Source organism: Varroa destructor, unplaced genomic scaffold, assembly GCF_002443255.2.
Source record: "Varroa destructor unplaced genomic scaffold, Vdes_3.0 BEIS01000002.1, whole genome shotgun sequence".
Classification (NCBI taxonomy): Eukaryota; Metazoa; Arthropoda; class Arachnida; order Mesostigmata; family Varroidae; genus Varroa; species Varroa destructor.
Genome location: NW_019211455.1, coordinates 19,484,978 through 19,507,220, shown reverse-complemented (window position 1 = coordinate 19,507,220; position 22,243 = coordinate 19,484,978). Strand labels below are relative to the sequence as shown.

General features: G+C 42.1%; 1 protein-coding gene and 1 long non-coding RNA gene across 15 annotated transcripts in view; one reads left to right on the top strand and one right to left on the bottom strand.

Annotated features, from left to right (window-relative positions):
• The window catches only part of LOC111244674 (neuroligin-4, X-linked-like), a 131,533-nt gene that overhangs the window by 14,383 nt on the left and 94,907 nt on the right, over positions 1–22,243 (bottom strand). For 11 of the 14 annotated variants that reach the window (XR_015320269.1, XR_015320264.1, XR_015320265.1 and 8 more), the window contains exons 2-6: positions 15,898–16,047; positions 7,687–7,872; positions 2,118–2,491; positions 682–905; positions 46–264 (exon numbers count right to left, since the gene is read on the bottom strand). Coding sequence is in view for 9 of the 14 variants with exons in the window: in XM_086979055.1 (XP_086835181.1) it covers positions 46–264; positions 682–905; positions 2,118–2,491; positions 7,687–7,872; positions 15,898–16,047 (1,153 nt within the window). In the remaining 5 variants the exon portion in view is untranslated. Of the gene's footprint in view, positions 1–45; positions 265–681; positions 906–2,117; positions 2,492–7,686; positions 7,873–15,897; positions 16,048–16,528; positions 16,677–22,243 lie in introns of those variants that run through there. The other 3 variants (XM_086979054.1, XM_086979056.1, XM_086979052.1) reach the window with 3 other exon arrangements.
• On the top strand, positions 206–1,097 carry LOC147757478 (uncharacterized). Its single transcript, XR_015320276.1, has 2 exons — positions 206–333; positions 774–1,097. It is a non-coding gene; the product is annotated as an uncharacterized LOC147757478 (long non-coding RNA).

Below are 22,243 nucleotides of genomic sequence, written 5' to 3'. Positions count from 1 at the left end.
CTGGTTAGTAACTGTAGAAATAACCGATTCTTGAACGGTACGCACCCTGAACGAAAGAAGTTCGCCCAGTAACTTATGACCATCTCGGACAGCTGTGCTTCCTGTTTCGAGTAATTGCCATATAGCGCTGAAGCGGTGCCAAGCAACGGGGCACCTAGTACATAGGGCAGGTCGTCGCCATTGACGCATCCAGTTTTCTGCGCATACAAGCTCTCTTCCGAGTGGTATCCGAATACGTAAAAGTTGGTCGTCGAATGAGTGCGTCTGAAAATAAGTAACTTTGTTTGTTGCGTGATTGACCCTGAAACGGATTAATCTATCGCTGGTTCGAATGTACGACCTTTTCTTACGTATTTTGTTCATTATATCGATTGTATGACTGTATGCATACATCCATAAATACCGTCCTGCGACATGAAAGCAATAGCGCAAGATGCTAAATTGATATCACTTACTAGAGCGCTAAGCTGCAACGCTTCTTTCGTGTTATGTTAACCATCTGCACGAAAACAGTTGCTCATACGCTAAAATAAATATGTAAAACGTATGCGTCTTTGACCAGGTTCATAATACACTCACATGTGAGCGTTACATGCAATGACGATTAACATGCGCCGCAGATTGCCTCTTTACACTATAATAGTTACCGTCTTAACTATTTTCTGGTTATATATAGCTTACCTATAGGCAACAGCCTGTGCGTGCAGCGATCCCGTTTCGACGATGGGCCCCACAACAAGTGCGTCGCTTAACGCTTCCGCCGTCTCTTCCAGAATGCTGATTGGGTGCTGGATCGAACGCGTCCAGTCAGTGTACTCGTTGATGATCGTCAAAAAGATCTCCTGCTGATGGTATGAATATAGATTCCGCACCAGCGTGCGAATGATCCGGTCGCGCCGTTCCGCCTAAGGTCGTTACGATAAAACGAACAGGAAACAACCAAAAATGACAAAGATACAACATAAGGTGTAAGCAAGAAATACTGAGTTTGTACATCCTTTCCACTAGTCGTTCATCTTGTCGATTTCGGTTCATCGAAGTAATTGAATAAAGAAAGAAGCTGTCTTTAGGTCTGCTCTATCGTTCTCGCTATTAAATTCGTGAATTTGGTAAAACGGGAGTAAGTAAAGGAGGAATCGAGGGAGAGCGCGGTAAAAGGCATCAGAAAAGGATGAAAATGCCAGAACAGGCTGTGTCTGTTCTGGCGTCTTCGTCCTTCTTTTTACGGTTGGCTCTCGCTAGGCATCTTGGCCTCGTACTCTCTCGATCGAATAAGCAGGGGCCGCTTTTTGGCCGACCATTGAATCTCGCTATTTTATAAACTCATTATTGCCATTTCCGTCACTAGCACCCGAGACAGTTACCCCTCAACATCACCCATTAACTGGCTACTCTGCAGCGGTGGCTGCTATTCCCTGTGCTGTATCTACTGCCTCTGTTACTGCTTCTGCTGTTGTTTAACCGCTACCTCGTTCGTTCCGATCGAATTGCTGTTGCACTAAGTGATCGAGGACGCTCTGCTAGTGGTACACTCTGCTCGTGATGACTGTTGGTCAGCTGCTAAGCTGGCTGACCAGCCCACAGTCTAGCAGAGAGGGCTCAAACACAAGCCCACCTAGAGAACGCTTCGGTGGGGAATAGCTTGGACGAGGTTAAGCTGAAAAAGGAGAACGAAGGGCTGGGACGAAGGACTCAAGAAAAAGGCACCATTGTGTCGTTTGTTGCAATGCCTCCTTTCCAGTCCTCTGGACGGCAGACGAATTCGTTCAGGCTTCTTAATGGAACACGAGTCACACACTATGTACATAGTATTACATGTATACAAACGAGAGACAGAGTCACGATAGACTTCGAGTACTCACAAGCAAGAGCGGACGCGACTTATGGAAATTCCGTTTCAAAAGGTTCGTGAAACAAGTCATTAAATTTTGATGATCACTTCAGAATGTGGGGAAATGGATCTGAAGAACTGATTATCACAATAGCTTAACTTACTTATATTTTTTAACGGCATATAGTGGTGGTTTAAATATACGATTCATCAATTTTTTTGTTCCTAAGCCGAGCAGCAGAAATCTAGCGTAGGAACATCACAGGAGACTTATGCTCTGACTTACCTCGAATCCGTGTTTTTCCTCGTGGCTCGAAAAACCGAAATAGCTGTTTTCGAACTTGACGACACCAAATAGCAGATCGTGCTGTGCGAACGGTGAGGTTGGTGATACCATCTCTTGACGCGGCTCGCCGGCGACGACACTGCCATCAATAGTAGGCCCGAACGCAGATAAATGATCGGGCACGTCTAGGATGGTCGCAGCGCCAATCAACTCTTGTACGGGCCGATGGCGGAGGCACTCGACGAACGCCGTGGCCTCGGACGTAGGACATTCCAGGTGGCGGCCCACTTCGCGCGCGTACATTGGCGCATCTCGGGCGACAGCCCATGCACTTAATGCCGAGCCAGACATCATGACGCCGCGCTTGAACAAATCTGTAACGGAAAATAATAATCAACTTGACACAGGGATATCTGTAAGTGTAACTGAGGAGTGAAATGGGTTATTCGGAGTGCAAAAAAAAAGAATTGAACTTTAAGATATAACAGAGCCAAACAAACAGATCAATGGGTCAACGCGTTGCTGTTCGAATACGAAACTCATACCGAAATTTTACAAGTGGCTTGCATAAATGCTTACTCTAGGCGCTTAGGCCGAACTACAAAGATATTCGGTGGTCAATCGTGGTCAGGACGACAGGACAGGTGACTCTTGATTCATGGCTTCGGCGACGCCAGTCGAGTAACGGCATCAGTGGTAATGTTCTAACGTCATGGGTTAAACAAAATTATTTATTCCTCACACAAAAGCAGATGTTAGATCTGTGAGCTTTTTAGCAGGAATATCCCCTGCGAAATCGCCGCATTCAGTAGATTTAACCCCCACTAAGCTGTAAAACGGTATCTTAACTTCATACTATTTTTGCTGAGAAAGTAGTCATAGCTTGACTGAAATGGTTCTACATGAGCAATTCTTTTTGCCAGATACATTTGTGTGTAATGATAACCAGTTGTAGCATTGTATAGATTATATCTACCTGGCATAGAAAAAAAATGTATAGCTAGCTAATATTTATAACTATCAAATTAAGAGATTAAGCAACCTTTGAATCAAGAACTAAAACCATCACAAAATCTACCTCTTGCATTAGGATCGCTCTTAAGATGAAATGCGTCTATGATTTGAGGCTTTCGGCAGGTTCTGGCGATAGAAAAGCATCCAGAAATCTTATTTATGTTACGCGTAGATACCGCTGCTCACCAGACCGCAGATTGTTGGCCAGACCGCAAACTGTTGTTGTTTCGCTGCTGGCCCTGGTATTGTTATTATTGTATTGTTGTAGGCATCATTTATATTGCTTAGGTCATCGACTATCGACGCAAAACGGCTTTCCTTTTCTGTCTTCTTTACGGTTACCTTCCCTTATCCACCCTATAATAGGATACCTCAACGTTACTGCTAAAATGGGTCCGAGAGGATTTTGATCAGCTTCTCTTGTCAACGTGGCCTAAGTTGTTCCGCCGTTCACGTCACGTCAAATGGCATTATCGCCAACCCACCAAGACCTTGTGCTATGCTATAGAAATCCGTCGCCTCCATTGAAATTCATCGGCAGTCAAAAATTCTAAACTAATCTGACGGCTGCTACCAATATATTCCAATGTACCGAAGGTGTTGGACGGTTTGGGTGGCTCTTTCGCCTTTCGGATCACACGCCATAACCCTAACTCCGTGGCTCACTGTCTTCGCTTTTTTTTTCAGATAGACCCCTTGGTCAGAAGGAACTCTTCTCTTTTCAGCTTGCAAAGAGACGAACAATATCTGAACCAATTTCTAAGCCCAACCTTGTCCAACGTTCCTTTGTGCAGACTCATACAACTGATTCGGTCGTAGCGCACGCCATATGCCAACTCACGTGCTTGCGAAAGTACTAAACAACAAAAGAAAACAGCTTCGTTCTTCTTAGCTTACTCTGCTTTCACCTGCCATCAGCCTGGTTTAGGCCCAAGTTCAGCTGCCAAAAAATATCCTATGCCTTGAGCCCCTGCCAGGCTCCCGGCTTCAATATTTCTGGCTGCTGCATGATTGGCCTACTCTATTAATGAAGCCTAAGAAAGGAGCAGCCAGTGCAGTCAACTCAAGCGCAAAAGTTCATACGGGGCGGAGCAGGGCGTTGTCAGCTCCAGACAATTATTGGTGGTGGGAATCCTCGCTGGCCGAGTCGTGCCCGCGTACGAGATAGGAAAATCTTTCAGAGACCTGGAATATATAAGGGACACCGGAATAGCAAATAAAGGGTGAAATGCTCACCTTGTCGCCAAAAATGCCCTGCTGTCATCTTTTCGTATGGTGCCTTTCTTTCAAGAAAACCAGAGCCGCTAAAATACAAAGGTAGGATAATAGAAGCTGGAGAAGTAAACAATCAGACAAGATCATATGCATGATATTGTTTAACCAGAAAGATTATTAGCTGATGAATGTCTCGAATGAAGATGTGGGAAGTCTCTATCAATCAAGTATAAGTCAAGTGAAGGTGAGCTGAAGTCTTCCCTGTTAGGAATTTCTCTTCGGGCAGCTCCCTGAGGTATAATTATACCACTATGCATATTTGCACGTTCAAACTGAGCGAAAACAACTATGCATTTTTATTATTTGCTCATCTTATTTGATTGCAGATATTAAGGCCGATTTTTAACGAACACGTGAATGATAGAAATCAAATTGATCCTAATGGGGAGGTAAATATTGTTATCAGGACCAGATATGATTAGAAAGCGCGATTTATCGATAACTGAATTTTTGCTATAATTGAATATAGTAATCAAAAAAAGATTTTCCCGAACGCAGCTAATAGAATCACTGGTGAAAGAAACAATTTTTAAAAATTTCATTGTATTTAAGCTATCCGCCTGTATTCATAAGCTATCCGCCTTTAAGTATGTTTTTTGGCAAAACGCAGCTTAAGATCCCACTCTCCGATAGGGTAACAGGTTACGTTGTAGAAGCGCACGCTCTATCGGCCCATTAATATCTCTAAAAAATATTTGTTTCACGTTGGTCCAAAAAAGGCAGTATTCCTTTACATGTGCATACGTTATAAACAATATAAATTCCAGAAGTACCCAAACAACCCACTAATTGCTTATGTATTTTTAAGAAGGGCCATGTACGTATTCTTTTCATTCCAATTCTGAGAACTACTGTTTTTTTCCTAGATCTATCAGCTGGCACAGCTGTAAACAGCAAGCTGTCTACCACTTAATTACTAAGTACTTCATTCTTGTTCGAATTTTTATTTGTAAAACCTGTAAGCTTATATGGTCTTATATTTCAGTATTACTAATATTGTTCAAGGACCATGCTGCTGTCTCTTGAACTAAGGATGAGGGCTGGATATCTCATCTTCCTATTTTTACTGGGGACATATATCTACGTGTTTATGTGTATATATACATATATATGTATATATATATATATATATAAAAATCCCAACAGAATTTCGTCTTCATTGGTCGCTTGATGGGCAGAGTGGGTTCCGCAAACGAGAGCAACACGGGCCGATGAGATTGCGTACGTTGATTTGTGCCTCCTTCGGTGTCTACAAGTTCACACTTTCTACATATTGTTTCCACTGTAGGTCGAAGCAACTCCGTTTGTTCATATCACACAACATTACGGCCAGCCTGCACCCCCAAGATATAGTCTCGAAGTGCCTGTGGCGCCCCACAGTGGTGGATGAAAGAAACCTTTTTACAGTCTTCCGAACACCAAGCCCCTTCACCCACATCATCAGTCCGATTAGGCTGGTCCTCTTGGCCGACATACATACGGCTAACTTACCTGCCTCCGCTATCCCTAGCAGCCGTAGCCTCAACTGAAACCAATCCACATCGGCAGGGACAATGGCCTGTCGTTGGTTTGGTGGCAAAAACTGACTGAACGGATGAGACACCCTCGATGTCAATTAGCGGGGCCTGGACTTATGCAGCATCTACTGATCTGCTACGATGGCCTTTTCCACTGCCACTAATGCAACGACACCTTTTGTTATCAGAACCGTTTGTCCGCTGCAACGTACATTATTGCCCGGCTTCCATTTCCATAAGTTGAACGCATCTCATCCTATTATCCCATAGCTCCACTCAGCTTTTAGATTCACAATAGCAACAGAAACGCTGTATAGCGTTTATGCAATTCCTAGCTTTGCAGTCTGCCGTTAAAGTCCTCAACTCTCACTCTGTTACCGAAATCGGCCAGCAGCGCTGTCACGAGTCCTAGAGACACAATCAACGTCGTTGAATTTGCATTGTACGTAACGTCTTTAGGCATTGCACCAGCCTTAGGAACTGCAATGCGGCTCGTATAACGCAGTAGCGTTCTATGGTAGCTGATTAATCTGTTAGATTTCTTGGATAAGTAAGGGGCTTTCGGCCTACATTTGGAAACGGCAGCGAGGCAATCTGGCTGCGTGACTGTGTGCCGATTGGCTATGTGTTTGCTGACTATGTAAATTACTCTTCAGAAAGCTATTCAGTAGCTTGTGCAATCGAGCTAACAAAGGCAGCAGTAGTAAGGAAATACTGAGAGAGCCACGACGAGAGTACAAGGAGTGCAATAGCGAGAAGAGAACATCCCACAAAGGCTGTGTGGACAGCAGGCAAAGCTGGTGTATTGCCATCCAGCAGTCTTTCCCATTCACATTCTCTTTAGCCGTCAGTCCGTCCATTTCGTTTCGAACCCCAGATACCCCATCCTTACTTTCCGGTTTTCCTTTCAAGCCGCCCTTTCTTTGTCCAGTCCCACTCATCGAACCGCTTCCGCGTACTCTCAACGGTTTTTTTAGTTCCGAATAGGGTTTCGCCGATATGCTGGGTTTCACTAGCACCACCAACCTTCCTGAACTTGATGTGTCTCGACGTTCTTTGGTAAGTATCTTGCTACTCTCGCTGTTGTTGTTGTCTAAGCTCGTTCTGCCGGTCAGCGTAACAGCCAACAGCAGGACATCATTAGAGAAAACTATTTGGAATCAGCTGTCATAGAAGACTTGAAAGCCAACAAGCAGAAAGCATAGAAAAATAAATAAAAATCAAAGTAATGCGGGGAAAGCACAAGTCCGAGCTCTTCTCGATGCTAGCAAAAGCTGCGCAATATTATTGGCCGGTGAAGTCAGCCCTCCGGGGCGATTCTTTTGCACGCGCACAGTTTCAAACTCGCTGAGATCCAGCTTGGGATTCATCACCAAAAAGTCTAGGAGCGAAATCAGCCCTAATCGATACTACCCGACGATGCTTAGTAAAATTATACTACACTTAATCACATAGCTATATTACCAATAGTAAGTTAAATATCAAACACTTGTACAGTGAAGGTTCGTTTTTTTTTTTGGGTAGCTGCTTGAGATTGCTGTGTATGAGAGCTCCAAATGCAATTATATCACGACGATCCGACACAAAAATCGGGGCAGGACTAGTGACGTTCAGTAGGAAAAACCCAGTCGACTGATCCACAATCCGTGCTCTAATCTAGCGCTATAAGAGGGCAAATCATTATATATAATGTTCTATACAATGTGACGGTACTGATCATGTACTGTTGTCAAATCGATGCGTGCAAAATAAATCATTCGAACCTTTTGCCATAGGGTACAGCATGAGAAAGTTCACACATGACGCTCCTGTTCCATGCCCAAAAATCGTGACATCATCTGGGTTTCCCCCGAAGCTTTCGATGTTCCTATGAATCCAATGAAGCGCTGCTACCTGGTCCAAGAGACCATTGTTTGCACGAGAAGCATGCTCCATAGCTGGGAAGAAACCTAGAAACAGAACAAAATAAATATGTGTTAGGGCCGCATATAACATAACGTCTAAAAACTCGTTTCGTCTGTGTTAGGAAGCCGCTAGTCAGTTACTACAAGGCTATGCTAGGCTAGTTAATTCTGGTTCAATGGATTTAGGCATTAAAGCAGTGCTTTCACAATCCGTGTCTCGACCACACGTATATCCGGCACTACCAGTTATGAAACGTTTGCGACACACCACGTGTCATAACATAGCATACTGTTGCCGTCAAACTTTAATTTCAGTATATTCTTTTTGAAATTAGAGACTTCCATTACGCAACCATATTGTTATAGACGTATGTACCTTATGCAATTTCAATCAACCCACGAGAAAAGTGTTTAGAAAAAATTGGGGTTCGTGTACGTTTCACTGAGTACTTAGAGACGTCGATGTACGGAGCAAGGCTAACGTCAGCTAGGTGGTACGCGTTATAACGCAGTAGAGTGATAATTACTTTATTTTATATGGGCTAGAATTGGTATGCGATACACGACCTATTAGATACGATAGATTATTCACAAGAACATTTAGCGGTCAGCTTGCACTTAAAATGTTTCAAGTTATTTCTTTAGCTACCGAGCTCTCTAGCTCTTTTTTTTTTCTAAAAACATGGTTTCTTAAAAGCCACAGACGCTTAATTTCATTTTATTTGCAATGTAAGAGTTCAACGTATATTGTGGACAATAAAAATAACGAATACTGGAACGGAACGTCGGAACAGCGGTAGTATTGCTCCGCCAGCGGTTCCGTATTAGGCTGGAAATATCGTGAATACTAGACGGAACCACAGCCTTCGTCTCGCACCTATTTTGTGTTGACTGTCTTGATTAATTCGATTCGTTCGCTTAGGCTAACGAAAACTATAGATTGACTATTCCGTTGCTTCACCTATCCGAATCCTCTACCCTGTTCTAATATGTTCGCCCAGGGGCCCAACCAACCAACTCCAGATTTGTCTCGCTCGTGATATCTAGATTTTCGATACACTTCTACGACGTGATCACCGTTTTTTTTTTTTTTTACTATTGGTTAATCGGCTTCTTTCCGGAACGCACGTGAATAGAATAGGCCGTCGGCCGACCCCCGCGGGGAGAGAGTCGGCCCTCTCCCCCGTCGACCTTTATTCGGTCTTGCCATTAATAAAATCAGCTAATTTATTAATTCTGCTCCTGAAAAATCACTTGGACATACTGAATTTCGATTTTTTTTTACTAAGAAATAATTACACAAATTCTATAAAATTATAATTAGCTTTATATACTAAACGCTGCCAAAACTTAAAACTTTTCAGTTTTCCTTTTCTTCGTAACGATTACTAATACATTTTTTTAAAGAAATATATACACGGTATTGATATATGCGATCGATCTTTTTTGTTTTGTGCATTGCTATGTAAGTCGTCATTAATAAATAGGTTCTTTTTTCTTTCTTTTTTTTTTATATAAAATACTTGCACATACTAGGCTAATTGAAGATGTAATGAACATTTCATAATGATCTAATTTAATAATAGCTTCGCTATTCTAATGGCTCTGTTTCTGGGATGTTTCGAAGATTTTTTATACTTTTATTTTTTTTTCAATAGATATTTACGTACATTTGTTCAGCATTTTTCTATAAAAAATATTAAATGACGAATTCGTACGAAGATCGGCCTTCCATTTTGCTTTTCAATTAACATTTATTAGAAAATCACTTAAAAAACATTCTTAAAAACATTGTTACATAGGCATAACTATGTGCCCAATAGGGTTTCGACAATTTTCATCCACAAACATCAGTTTTGTGTATGGGTATGTGTATATTGCATGTATTTATTCAAATCATCGAAGTTTGTCGATTGGCGTCAGGGAAAAACCTTCTGTACATAGAATACCATGTTAGGTTTCCACCTTTTAAATAGGATTTTCAGTCCGAAAACTGATGTAGTACTGCGTTTCGCTCCAACTCATCGATATTTTTCGATCGGCGCCAAGAAATATCTCTCTGACGTAGATTTCGATAGGAGAAATTTTCATCCCAAAGCGTTTTTAAGACAAGACGCATAGTTATGTGGTTTTCTTTATGCACAAAAATATATTAGAAGAATATAGATTCCTGTGGGAAGATATAATGCATTTTTACTCAGCTCGTTAAGATCTATTGAAGGAATCGACCTCAAGAAAGTGGTACTTCGTTGAAAAAAAAGAACGTTTTCAACTACGTGCTATTTCCATTAGAAAATCTTTTGAAATATATATTTTTTTAAATTGGTCAAAAAATGTTTGCCAAATCAGCCGCTACAACTTTTCAGTTGACCTTTATTAGAAATTCGTTCATTAGATTAGTTACGTGAGGAGATGAATCTTTTTGGTCATTTTCGTATTAAAATATCCATTTTAGATTCCGTTTTTACTCAACTTGTTGATATCTACTGACTGGCGTCAAAAAACCCTTTTACATTGAACATCGTGTTATATAGATAGCTTCCGTCGTTCAATGTTAAAACTGAGATCTGAATATACAGGTATTGAATTTCGATTCAACTCGGCGAGGATTTTCGATTGGTGTGAAAAATGACCCTCCACACATAGATCTCCATAAAGAAATTCGTCTACCATTTTTCCACTAGAAAATTCAACTAAAATATGACCCGCACAGTCTCTACGACCCCCATATCTATCTTATAGACGCGTATAAGGGATTCTTGTAGAAAATATAAGTGCACAAAACGAGTGATTTGCCCAGTTTAGCACTACGCTCTATAAAATAAAAGAATAAACTTTTCCGGGATGAAAAGTGTTCATCTAAGTAGCTTTGTATTGTGCAGCCTGTTCCGGAATAAAACCCTAGTGACCATTAAAAATTAGCCCAATCCGACCGTTTCAAAGGGTAAATTTAGACCGAATAGACAAATAAATCAACAGGCACGGAGCTTTACTGATATATAGAGAGATATATGCATGACATGTGACTGGTCTGAATGCCACTTTTCAGCTGCAAAACGTAGCTGGAAGAAGCGTCAGACCAAAGATCAATAAAGCTCACTGACATAGAAGACAGTAGCCACGAGAACAGTCGAGGTATAGCTGAAATCCCGGCAAGATTGTAGGAGAAGGGGAAATTCAAAGCCGACCTCCAAGCCAAAGTGTTAGGACGTGCAAAATTTGCCTTCAACGAAACTTCCCCCAGACGCGTTCCGTCCCAAAAAAGTTCGTAAAGACGACGCCACCAGCTCTGTCAGGCAAAACCTGGACACCTCCGCTGCATATGAATTGTAACAGCCTGTTCAACTATTATGGGTAAATGTTCGAGTCTGATCTTCCTATCAAGGATACACATTTGCGCTCAAGAAAACACTCATGCATACATTTTTTTTTACTTTCTGCTCCCTTAATACCCCTGCCGATGGGCAAACAAAGGGAAAGCAGCAGAGTCAAGGAAAAACCAAGTTGACGCTATAAAAAAAAGGACATGAAATAAAACCGTTAGATGCCGTTGGTTATCAGCATACCAGTCGCCGTTCTTAATTTCTTTCATATCCGAACTTCTATGGCCTGATTTTACATTTTGCACTATTCCTGCTCTTGCCGTTGCACCATGGAAATCTTATAGAGTTCTGGCCAAAAGGCAACACTCATTACGTGACGGAGGTCATGCGGCGTAAGCTTATATTTCTCAATCCGAAAGAACATGTTCATCACAACGCATACTACTGTCGAGAGGTATAGTGTCCTATGGGATACAGAGTTTCGCCTCCTAGCTTGTCGAGTTACAATAACCCGTGATGACAAGGAACTCCTTCAACGGCTCTCCTGTTTCGCTCTTTTCCTTTCTTTGAAAAAATGAACACCATTAGACCTGAATTGGGATTGTTGAGGTGCAAAGAAGCCGCTTGCACTTTCCTGCGATCCATATCCTTGTACGGCCAAGCGCTCAAGGGCGGAAAGGTGGTAGGGTAACAGTCGTCTGGTTCAGGAGGGATTCGGGCGAACGAGCTGTCGTTGCATCTGCAGAATGTCATATCCCCTCTTGGTGTGGTTTGTAGTCATACTTGTATGCGACAGCCGCCAAGACCTTAGAAACTGTTGTAAAACAGAGATTGGGTACTTCTCCCACTGCCATTTTCATCCTGCCTGAGAGGATGACCCCTATGCTATGCATACTATAGCCTAATATACTACGCCCTTATGATCACGGCGAGGGCCAAGACAGGTCGCAGTGGGACACAATACAGGTTTGACCGGAGCACTATATGCGACCGTATTATCAAGTAATGTTAGAAGCAAAATCACAACCGCCGCTTTGCAAATCTGATATCTTTTCTTTTCCTGCTTTGTATTCCTACTACGACTCTGTACGAGGGGTAGACTAGGCCGTGTGCCTTCTCCACCCTTTGTTTACCTCTTACTCGCCTCTATGCGCGACATTCTTGACTGTAGTCAATTCCTGTGAAATACTGTGTAGACCATGTTGTTCCATGCCAATAGCCAGGTAGTTAGGGGTCGACGTCCTGTACTCAGTACCCAGAAGCCCAAACGGAACAGTGTTGACTGCCATGTGACTAAGACCTTCTGGTTTTTGGCAGTAGCAGGACATGTGAATGTATCATTAGTGTGCAGAGACGAGAAAATTGAAAGATCTCTCCGCCAATCTCTCCCTTCTCACAAAGGCAAACAGGGCATCATTATTATTACAAGATATAATAGCATATGCGAAAAGAAAAATAACAGTCATAATCAAGATGAAATCGGCTAGTCTCGCTGTTGCTGATGCCGCTAACAATGCTTTCAAATTTGCCAATTTAAAAAGCGGCAAGTCCATACGCGGATGTCGAAAATAAACAGTCCCTAAGGTGAGCTTGTTTCTCGGCTTCAAACTCCCCTGAGAACAGCTAATAGACGAAGGCATCTAACGGGGACGAGTGGGCAAACACTCTATAACTTTAGAGGATATATGATGATGATGATGATGGTGATCTTGCACAATAGTAAAGTAAAAGCGTACATCTAACAAACGTATATGTGTAATGACGAACAGTTAAGTATGTAAGTTCTAAATGATGTGCTCTTTTCGATGTCTTGTCGGAGACACTCCTCAACTGAAGCCTGCGCCGGTAATCGCTATTGAAGCCAAGCACTAGCTGAGGAAAAAATAGCGATGCCTGCACTTTTCTCTCTCTCGCGGCAGTATCTACCAGTTGATATAGCGAAGAACGCTCTTGAAAAGACCTGTAATAGACAAACATATCATGTGTATATATATATGTATATAAAATACGGCGCATGAATTGAGACTTCTTTTATGATTCGTTTTTAAGATTGTGTTTGATTAAGACCGACTATTTCAACAATTTTTTTTCTCACATATGTGGGAAGTGTTAGTCCCACTAGCATTCAATGCAATACAGCTTCAGTTACGAATCTAAATCATTCACTAACGGTTTTCAAAATAGTCCTTCTTCAGTCTGCAAGTAACTTTCAATACTAGCCGTGCGTCAAGGTTTAGTTTCGTAAAGTTTCGTTCAAATACGTTCAGGTGCTTTAACCTGTATGGGTGTGTATACATATATACATACATGTAACTCGTTAGCTGATTACAAGAGTATACTTGCACGTAAAAGTGGCAAAGCAAAAAGCGATTTTTCGGTCAGCCGCTGGCGTATCTAGCTCTTAGGATTAAAGCTCTTCGTAAAGGGTAACGAAGATAGAGTTGTTGCCAACTTGAAGTCCAGCCACATACAAAGATGCATATAGTGCAGTGAGAATTGATTTTGCAATGCATGAGCACGTTTTTATGGCTGTCTGATGACTGCGTGGGCTGTCTTGACATCATACGGCACTTAAGTTTTGAAATTGTGGCTGGTTCTATGTTACTCTAACTTTGTTCACCGTTTTCTGTGTTTGTTTACAAACACGCTATGTCCACAAACCTGTACTGTACATAGTTTATATATACTGGATTTTATGTGTGTCTGTCACTGCCTATTGAATCAACGTTTCTCATGGCAACAAACAGGCGGGCTAACTGTTTAAATGAGCATTGCTTTTTATCCACGTTGCTAGAATGGCTTACGTATTTACAGCGGTCTATGTGCACCTAACATTATAATAATCAAGTGGCTTTTGAACGGAACGCGGCTTCCAAGGAAAGAGGATGTGGAACAACGTATATTTTTCACTTAATTAATACGACTACTATTTTAATGATTATTAAGTGAAGTATATTCGCGAGTGAAGTATGTCTGCAAAACCGGCTAAGGCTATGGCGGCGAAATTCGCTAGGCTGTTTTCCCATCCCACCCCTTTTTCGATACGAGATCATGAATGAACGGGATGCCCCAACATGAAAGCCGGTCCAACAACTATTCGATGGATGTATGAGTGACGTTTTCGTTCGAAGCATTAAAGCCTCTCTTTCTGAGCATTTCAGTTGCCTACTTTGAATAAAAGAGAAGCTAGATTTGCAGCGATAGGGACGCAACAACAACGAAATGGGGGCGCACATTTTATTTAGGAGTGGAAAGAAACGCTGTAGAAACGTGGCCCATAAAAACAAACCCTCATAAGAATGCATAATAGTGTAGCATGTATGCATACATTGCCCAATATGTTTGTGGTATGTTGTTGTGAACATGCGATACTGGCAGCATCGGAGGAAACCACTAGGATTCAATACCGTCCGTCCATGCAATGTCTACTAGAACTATCGCTATTTTCAAGAGTACTATAAGAGATAATCACATAGATAATATCGGACCGATGCAACCAAATCATTTAGATTCCACAAAACCAATGTAAGTTATTCACTCTATGGCGGCACCAAAGATCGTCTATTTCGCGATACAATGGGCAATTAGTGTTCTATTGAGTTCATTAAAAGCCATACCATGACTAGTTTTCGAATTGAGATCTGCAAAAAGTGGTCCGCATTTGGATATTAAACGATATATTCTGTTATCTAGAACATTGAATCGAGACGGCGCGTGCGCATAAACAACAACAACAACAAGACCTGGCCCATCCGGCCAATAAGCTTTGGAAATAATGAGAAAATTATATAATTAGTATGTAGAATGCGTATGGACAAAAGCAATTATCACTTTACACTAATTACAAAGCATACTATATCCACATTTAGTTTTATCTGGGAGAAATTAGGATCAGTTATGGAAGCTGCTGCGAGTCAAGTGTATGGGTGACTAGTTCAGTCGAGAAGTAATGGTTAAACGTTACCCGATCGATATGTAGCTAAGGTCTACCACTATCAACATTACATACGCCGCATTGAGCAAAAGCTCATTTATTAAAAAAACTGAAAGCCCCATTTTTATAGGTCTACCTGATGTATTTCCATTGCTTGGTTAATCGATCTTATATGAAAACTGATTTCCCGGAAGATGGCAGCACCTCTCGCTTAAGTTACTTACACGACAGGTATGTGCTCGAATGAACTAAGTACGAGACCAATTGGGTGACTGTGTCTACGGTATTTTGTACGAAGTCTTTTTAAGGTTCGCTACCCACGGGTGGTAATATTTTCTTATTTAAATAGTCTAAACGTAAGTATCTAGGCGTTAGGGTATTGCGGAAATGGGGCGTAAATTGAAATTGAAGAAAATCGATTGTATACAATTCTAACTAATGTGCTTGCATTTACTATACTCTAACCTTCCGTTGTTGATGATTAGTAATAATAAAAGTAAACTTCTATGTTTTAACGAAGCCGACTGCAGAACAATTCCTAATTTGGATAATCTTGCTTGCGGCCAATTATTATATAGATGAAGATATTGATAATTAAGATAGTTTAGCGGTAGAAAATTGCACTATGGGCAAAGGATTTTTTATGGTCATAAGCATGTTCTATGTCATCGTTTCGCACACATTATGCACATACATATGTTACTACTATTAAATGTTTGTTTCCCACGTTAGTGTATAGGTATATATTGTTGTGCATGTTTCTTCGAAGACGCGTGCATCTTCAGGTTCAGTTCTGACTCATTCCGTACTTACCTAGAATCCCCAGCCGGAAGTTGATGGTAACGAAGACGATGTTTGCGTAAGACGCCAGCAGCGTCCCATCGAAGGCGCTCCCGCTCCCCCAATCATAATCTCCGCCATGGATGAACATCACCACCGGCAGCTTAACGTTGCTTCGAGCCACTGTGACCAGCCCGAACCCAAACAAGTAGCGAAGGCGGACCAATAGTTAAACAGGGGTCGGACGTAGATGCGATGAACGCGTACGGGATCCCACCCCACAAGTAGAGTAAAAGAACAGGACAGAAATAGCGTCAGCGCCACAGTACAAGAGGATGGCACCCGACATACCCAGCAACGGCATGCGGCAGCGATATTGGCAAGAAGAACGTCAACAACAACAGAACAATATGAAACAACAAAGAATTGTTAGGTATTGTTTTTAATCGAGTCTTCTGTTTTCATCATCTTGTCACCGTGTTCTACTACCCGATCAGAATCTACAGTTATCACTATCTACGATTACACGTATTACTACGATTACGTCTTTTTATAAAATAAAAGACTCGAAATAGTCTAGCGAGGCTTCGTTGTCCGTCACTACAGTGGTAATTTGGTTCCGTCAATATTATGTAACATCTCCGAACACCCCACTGAGTCCTACCGGCCAGCACCTTTCACTCCGGCTTCTCTCCTTCTCTCTGCCATTGTCAGTATCTGAACAGACACACGTGTAAGCAAACATTCAAGAGAGACCAAAATAACAATGACGATGATGCGGATAACGATAACAGCTGTGATAACGCCGCTGGCGCGTTTGTTGATGGCGCTCGGACAGTCTGTAGCTATCGGGCGACCAGGCGAGTGACTAGATGTAGCTCTGGATTGACGTACTACTTGTAGAATTCTATAGTTTAATTCGATTTTGTGGACACTTAATATCGGCAAATATCTATTGATGGGCGGAGTGTTCACTTGGATTATGGAAGAAGAGGGTGATGGCCCGAGTGAGACTGAGCAGCCGAATATAGGAAGAGGCTGATAGAGAAAAGAATAAAGGAATATGGCGCAAGAAGAGGCGGTCGATAAAGGCAAAAGGCAATACGATGGAGAGTAGAGACACGAGGAAGAAGAACTATACTCGTTTGTTCTCGGGGGTTGCTGGAACGCGAAAGGCCTCGTAGGGTAGGTATAGCATACAACGATTGTGGGAGTGGGGCACGAAGAAAACAAATATAATAATAAAAATAAATATATATAATTATGACGGATAAAGCAGGTCCATAGAAAAAAACCCAACTACAAGTAAAATCAGAAAGCGAATCTAGCAAAGGATCAAAATTAATTTGGTTAAGTTTTGCTTAATAAGACAATAATAAGGTTCATCAGGTCGTAATGAGATATATAGTGGCTTTTTTTTTGTTTAATTGGAACTCTTAGGACGATGAACAGTTATTATTGTAATCAGTCGTGACGGAGACGACAGACTGCATAACACTAACCTCGTTTATCATCGCGCTTGCATTATAGATTATTGGAAGTGACACTAGGTCCTTTCCTATACGTGTAAAAGCATTGGCCAAACTGAGTCAATAAGTAGATGTGTACTTATATATAATTCATTAGTAATAAAAAACAGTTTACTTGAGGAACGACGCTAGCCCGCTTGGAAGCAGCTTCTAGTGAACACCTAGCTTACGCCATAGTGGTAGTAATATGCATACCAGCGATATCCAATCACTCCGCACCTCGTATACGTTTTCACGGTGATGATACCGCAAATCGACGCACGAGTGAGAAAGTGGAATGCGAGGTTAGCTTCGTGAAAAGGTTGATTTTAGATTGCTGATGTAGAGAGATGACGACAGAGGCCACATACCTACCAATATCTAATGGAACGGAAATAGACGCAACCAATAGCTGCATTCTATTCGGCACCGTCTAGCGTTTGCGCCGCGGTAGAAGACGGAAACAGGGCAAGAATCGGAAGAGATTGCTGGACGCCAAAGTATCGTTTCCCTACTGGCGCTCAGCTGGTGCTCACTATATGGTATAAGTAATACACATGCAGCCATATTAGACCATATTTAAGACACACGCAGCCATACTTGACAGTTGCCAGGCGGCGAAGCGGCCAATGTCAAACGTTTGAGCTGTGTGTAAAACGCTGTTCGCTGAAATACGCATCCATTACATAGTAGCGAAGAAGGAGGTGCCCAAAAAATTATCGTGGTTACGGCTAGAGACGATGGCGTCCTGCACTGATATCCTGCTAGAAACTGAGCCTTAGAGACTGGCAGGGGCTGTATTCCAAGCTAGACTTTCAGGCGGTGATCGTCTGGTTTAGCGAAGGAGAATCAGTGAACGGCCTTTTTCAACTCACGAAATTGCAATCGTAAACGACGATGCCGGCTCGTTCTGTAGGTAATACGCCAAAGCAAAAGCAGTTCAGATCGGTTACGAAATGGAAGGATCCAAGCGGCTGTTAGTCCAATTGCTCAACAACTGCCGGCCGAATACAGACAACGAAAAGACATCAGCCAATTTCGTTTGTATCCTCGCTGTTCCTTCTTTGTGTTCTGTCCGATCAAATCCTTTTTTTTGGACTGGATATTGCTGGCTCAGTGGCTCGCCGCTTGACTACTGGCAATGTCGTCTTTGTTCGTATTGCCTGAATCATGAGTTAGTAGCATCGTAGAGGGATATCTACAGGAACTCGTACCGAATGACGGCTTCGACAGTAGCGACGTCGTCACCACTCAGCACAACCAGTGTGGCCATTGCAGTTTCGATCTTTCCCGTAACATCTGAGGGTCTGGGGACTGTGAACGCGATAGACTTTTTGCTCAAGTGCCCCATATGGTACATAGATTTTAACAATAAAAATGCGCGGACCACGCATCAACACTGCCAAATTTGACAGACTGGAGAAGTCACTCAAATTGCAATAGTGTTGTCCCTTCGCATCGTTGATGCGTTTCCCGTCCATCCTATATCTCTTGTAGGCTTCTAAGCGTCTGCTGTAAATATACTAGTTATACTATAAAGAGACCAGCTTGCACTACCAGATGCAGTCGAGGGCATTTTTCAGACGACTTATTGCAGACGCCGTCTGATAGATGCGCCACTAGTAGGTAAGAAGCATTCCTGAGTACTATCTCAAAGCACATACAAAATGATACGATATTCTGTGCTCGATGTATTAGGCTTTACGTACAAATGGTGGAAGTTACTGACAGTTTGTTCCCGATATAAATTGTTCCCGTGTATATATTTTGCCAAATACGCGAGGCATCATCGCCTCAATCGCCAACGTTATAAGCATTGCTCTGTTGTAGCTGAATTTGTTGTGACACATTTTCTGTTGACCGAGATAAAATCTTTTCAAGCTGTTCTGTTCTGCGTCGACAGAATGATACGCCAAGAGAGTGGCTATCGTATGCGGGCTGCTACCGGAATGGAAGTACCAGTAAATAGAAGTACCAAGTGCGAACAACTACCGGCGTTCGAGATGGAACACACGGAAGTACGATGAAAGCCGTCATCATCAAACAAGGGCGTGTGGCGTGTTTGATATAGACAAAGTCAGAACTTGAGTCGCTGCTAACTGAAGTATCTATCTGGATCAGTTAGGCTTTCTTACAGCTCATAGCAACGAATATTTCGACGAAGCTGTACACGTGCTATGGGCGTGCACCAATTTCTATATAACATCGCCGAGATAGTGTTGAAGCAATCCTGAGAGCTAACTAAAAGCTGTGTCGCAAATTCCGACTCGTTGTGGCACAATGCTTGCTTTACTGAACAGTAATGCTTCTTGCGACCCAGCTGTATCGTTATTCCGAAGCCAAAAGTTATATAGCTTGTTGCCTGACCATGTAGACGGCTTAGATGTTAATAGGCTGGTCAGCTAAGTCAGGCTAAGACCCAGCGTTGACCTTAGTAATATATTTAGGTTCTGAAGAGAGTAACGCACGGCGAAATATGACAAAAGTAGAAATTTTCGAAAACAACTGGCTAATGAACGTTAACATCTTGTTTACAGAAAATATGGATTTTGAGAGAATGAATTTCAGGACTAGTGAGATCGAAAGATAAGCAGAAATGAACACAATTGGTGGAGTTGAAACCGATTTAAAAAACAATCCAGCTACCCGGGTAGCTGGCCGACTGAGAATCTCTGAGACCCATTTTTATATTAAGTCGCATCGAGTCTAATGAGGGCCAATAGTATTGAAGGGATCGGCACCAGCATACGAAACCCTGCTCTGCTGCTGCACGTTGCACGCAATTGCGTTATCGCCATCGTAACAAGAATATTATACGTAAAGTACAACGATCACAGGCCACTGTATAAGAATGTGCACAGAAATTAGCGTCACTTAAGTGCAGGCCGTCCTGGTTGGCTTTTCAGAAAAAGCCAAGCTTCCTGTCTACTGAGTCTTTCGAATTCTTCAAGTAGCACCACGGTTATGCAATAGCATTTGAGTCATGGCCGCACCATCAGCAGTAGTTCTCAGTTAGAATAATACAAACCGAAGCATTATTAGTTCAGCACGACGTGGACTCGAGCTGCTCGGGTTGTAATTCAACTTACTTAATGACTGCTTCATCCTCCTGTCGCTACTACTTTTGTAAGTTTAGGCGGAGTTATCGATAGCTGTAGAATATGTTATCACTGATTCTAACTGTAAAAAGGCAGCTGAATGCCGGTGTCACGAGCGACAGATCACGAACAAGGGAACGTCTCGTTAATCTTCGTTTTCTTTAGCTTTGTTGACTGATTTATACGAATCTTTTAGACCAGCAAACGGTTAAACCTCGCCTCTCCTGAGGGTTGCTCTGTAACAGGCCATTATCTTAATATCTTATCTCTGTGTCTGGATTTGTTTTCAATTTTCTGCACTGGGATAAGAATCCTATAGTGTGTAGGATAGTGAGTTGTCCGGCAAGGCACAACTATAATCAAATGATTCAGGCCAGTTTGACGGCATAGCGACGGGAAGCTTAGTCGATTACAAACTACGATTTTAGACAAGCTTAGAATACTGTTCCTCTAAGTTTTGCGATTGCTTGTATCTGGTTGTTTCTTGAGGAACAGCCAACGAGGCGAGGCCGGTGGGCAAATTGTGGGTTTTGATATTTCTAAACGACAAGATGTTGTTACTTGCAGAATTTACAGGGAAAATGAAGCGCCGATAACTAAGCAACAAACGACAAGAGCATCACTAATAAGCGCAGATAGAGGAATTTCCGTGAAAGCTTTAATTTGTGTTGTCGACCCACTTTACTTCTAATTGTGTGTGCCCAATAACGCCTGCTACAACGATGCACTAAAAGGAAACTGGAATCTCAGTTAAAGCTTAATCGTTCATTGTCTGGGTACGTTTCTGTAGGGTTTTTCTATACCTCAGAGTTGATCGACCGTGCCGATAAACCAGACATCGCTAATAAAAATGACTTAAGAAGCTTCGCTTTGTTTATCGCCAGGTAAAAGAATAATTTTGCAAATATTATTACTATGTGTGCCGTGTCGAAGATAGATTTGGAGGTTCTGTCTGCAAAAACACTGAAGTCCATTTTAATCGAAATCAGTAACGCCGACGGTTTATATGAAACTCAATAATATGTACGATTTTTTTAGCACTTAGCTACGAGTGTTTAGGTTGTGGGTCTAGCCTTTTCCCCGATAATCGGAGGCGTTAAGCGATACGGAGAGTATATAAAATGTGTCAGTCAAATCCAGAACAATCTCCATTGAAGACAATGCATTGCCCGACAAGGAATGGGCTCTAAACAAAGCTCGTTTCACCAACAATAAAACTATAGCATCGCTATGGCCGAGTGAGGCTAGTTGTCTTTTGAATACAAATCAAGAACAGCCGTAGACGTTGTTAATTACACACTGGTGAATCTGTATCTGACTAGCAGGCGCTACTACGTGTTTTTGAGGGTCTTGAAAGATGTACTGCACAAATGTACAGTTCTGGTGATCCCAATATTTCGATGCGCCGTCTGGTGGTTATTCTAAAAATAAGGCGGAGTCATTATTACCCCGTGTGAAGCCGTGGAGTGACAGAACGAATCAGCGGAAGATAATAGACCTTTAAGCAGGACGGCTCACCGGTTTAGAACCGTCTATAACTACGTTTTCGATAGCCAAGAAAAGAACAAGAACGTCTAATCGCCAGATCGTACTTTCGGACCTTTTGCGAGGTGTGATCGAACAGGCGTGCAGGAAGTTTCATTAGATTAACACTAAATCACTGAAAGCCACCGCCGAAAGTCTCATCATAGATTTAAAAAGAAAAATCGTAGAAAGAGTTTGCACATAGTTCTTGCCAAGTGTTGAAGAAAATTACCGAGACAAATGGCGGTT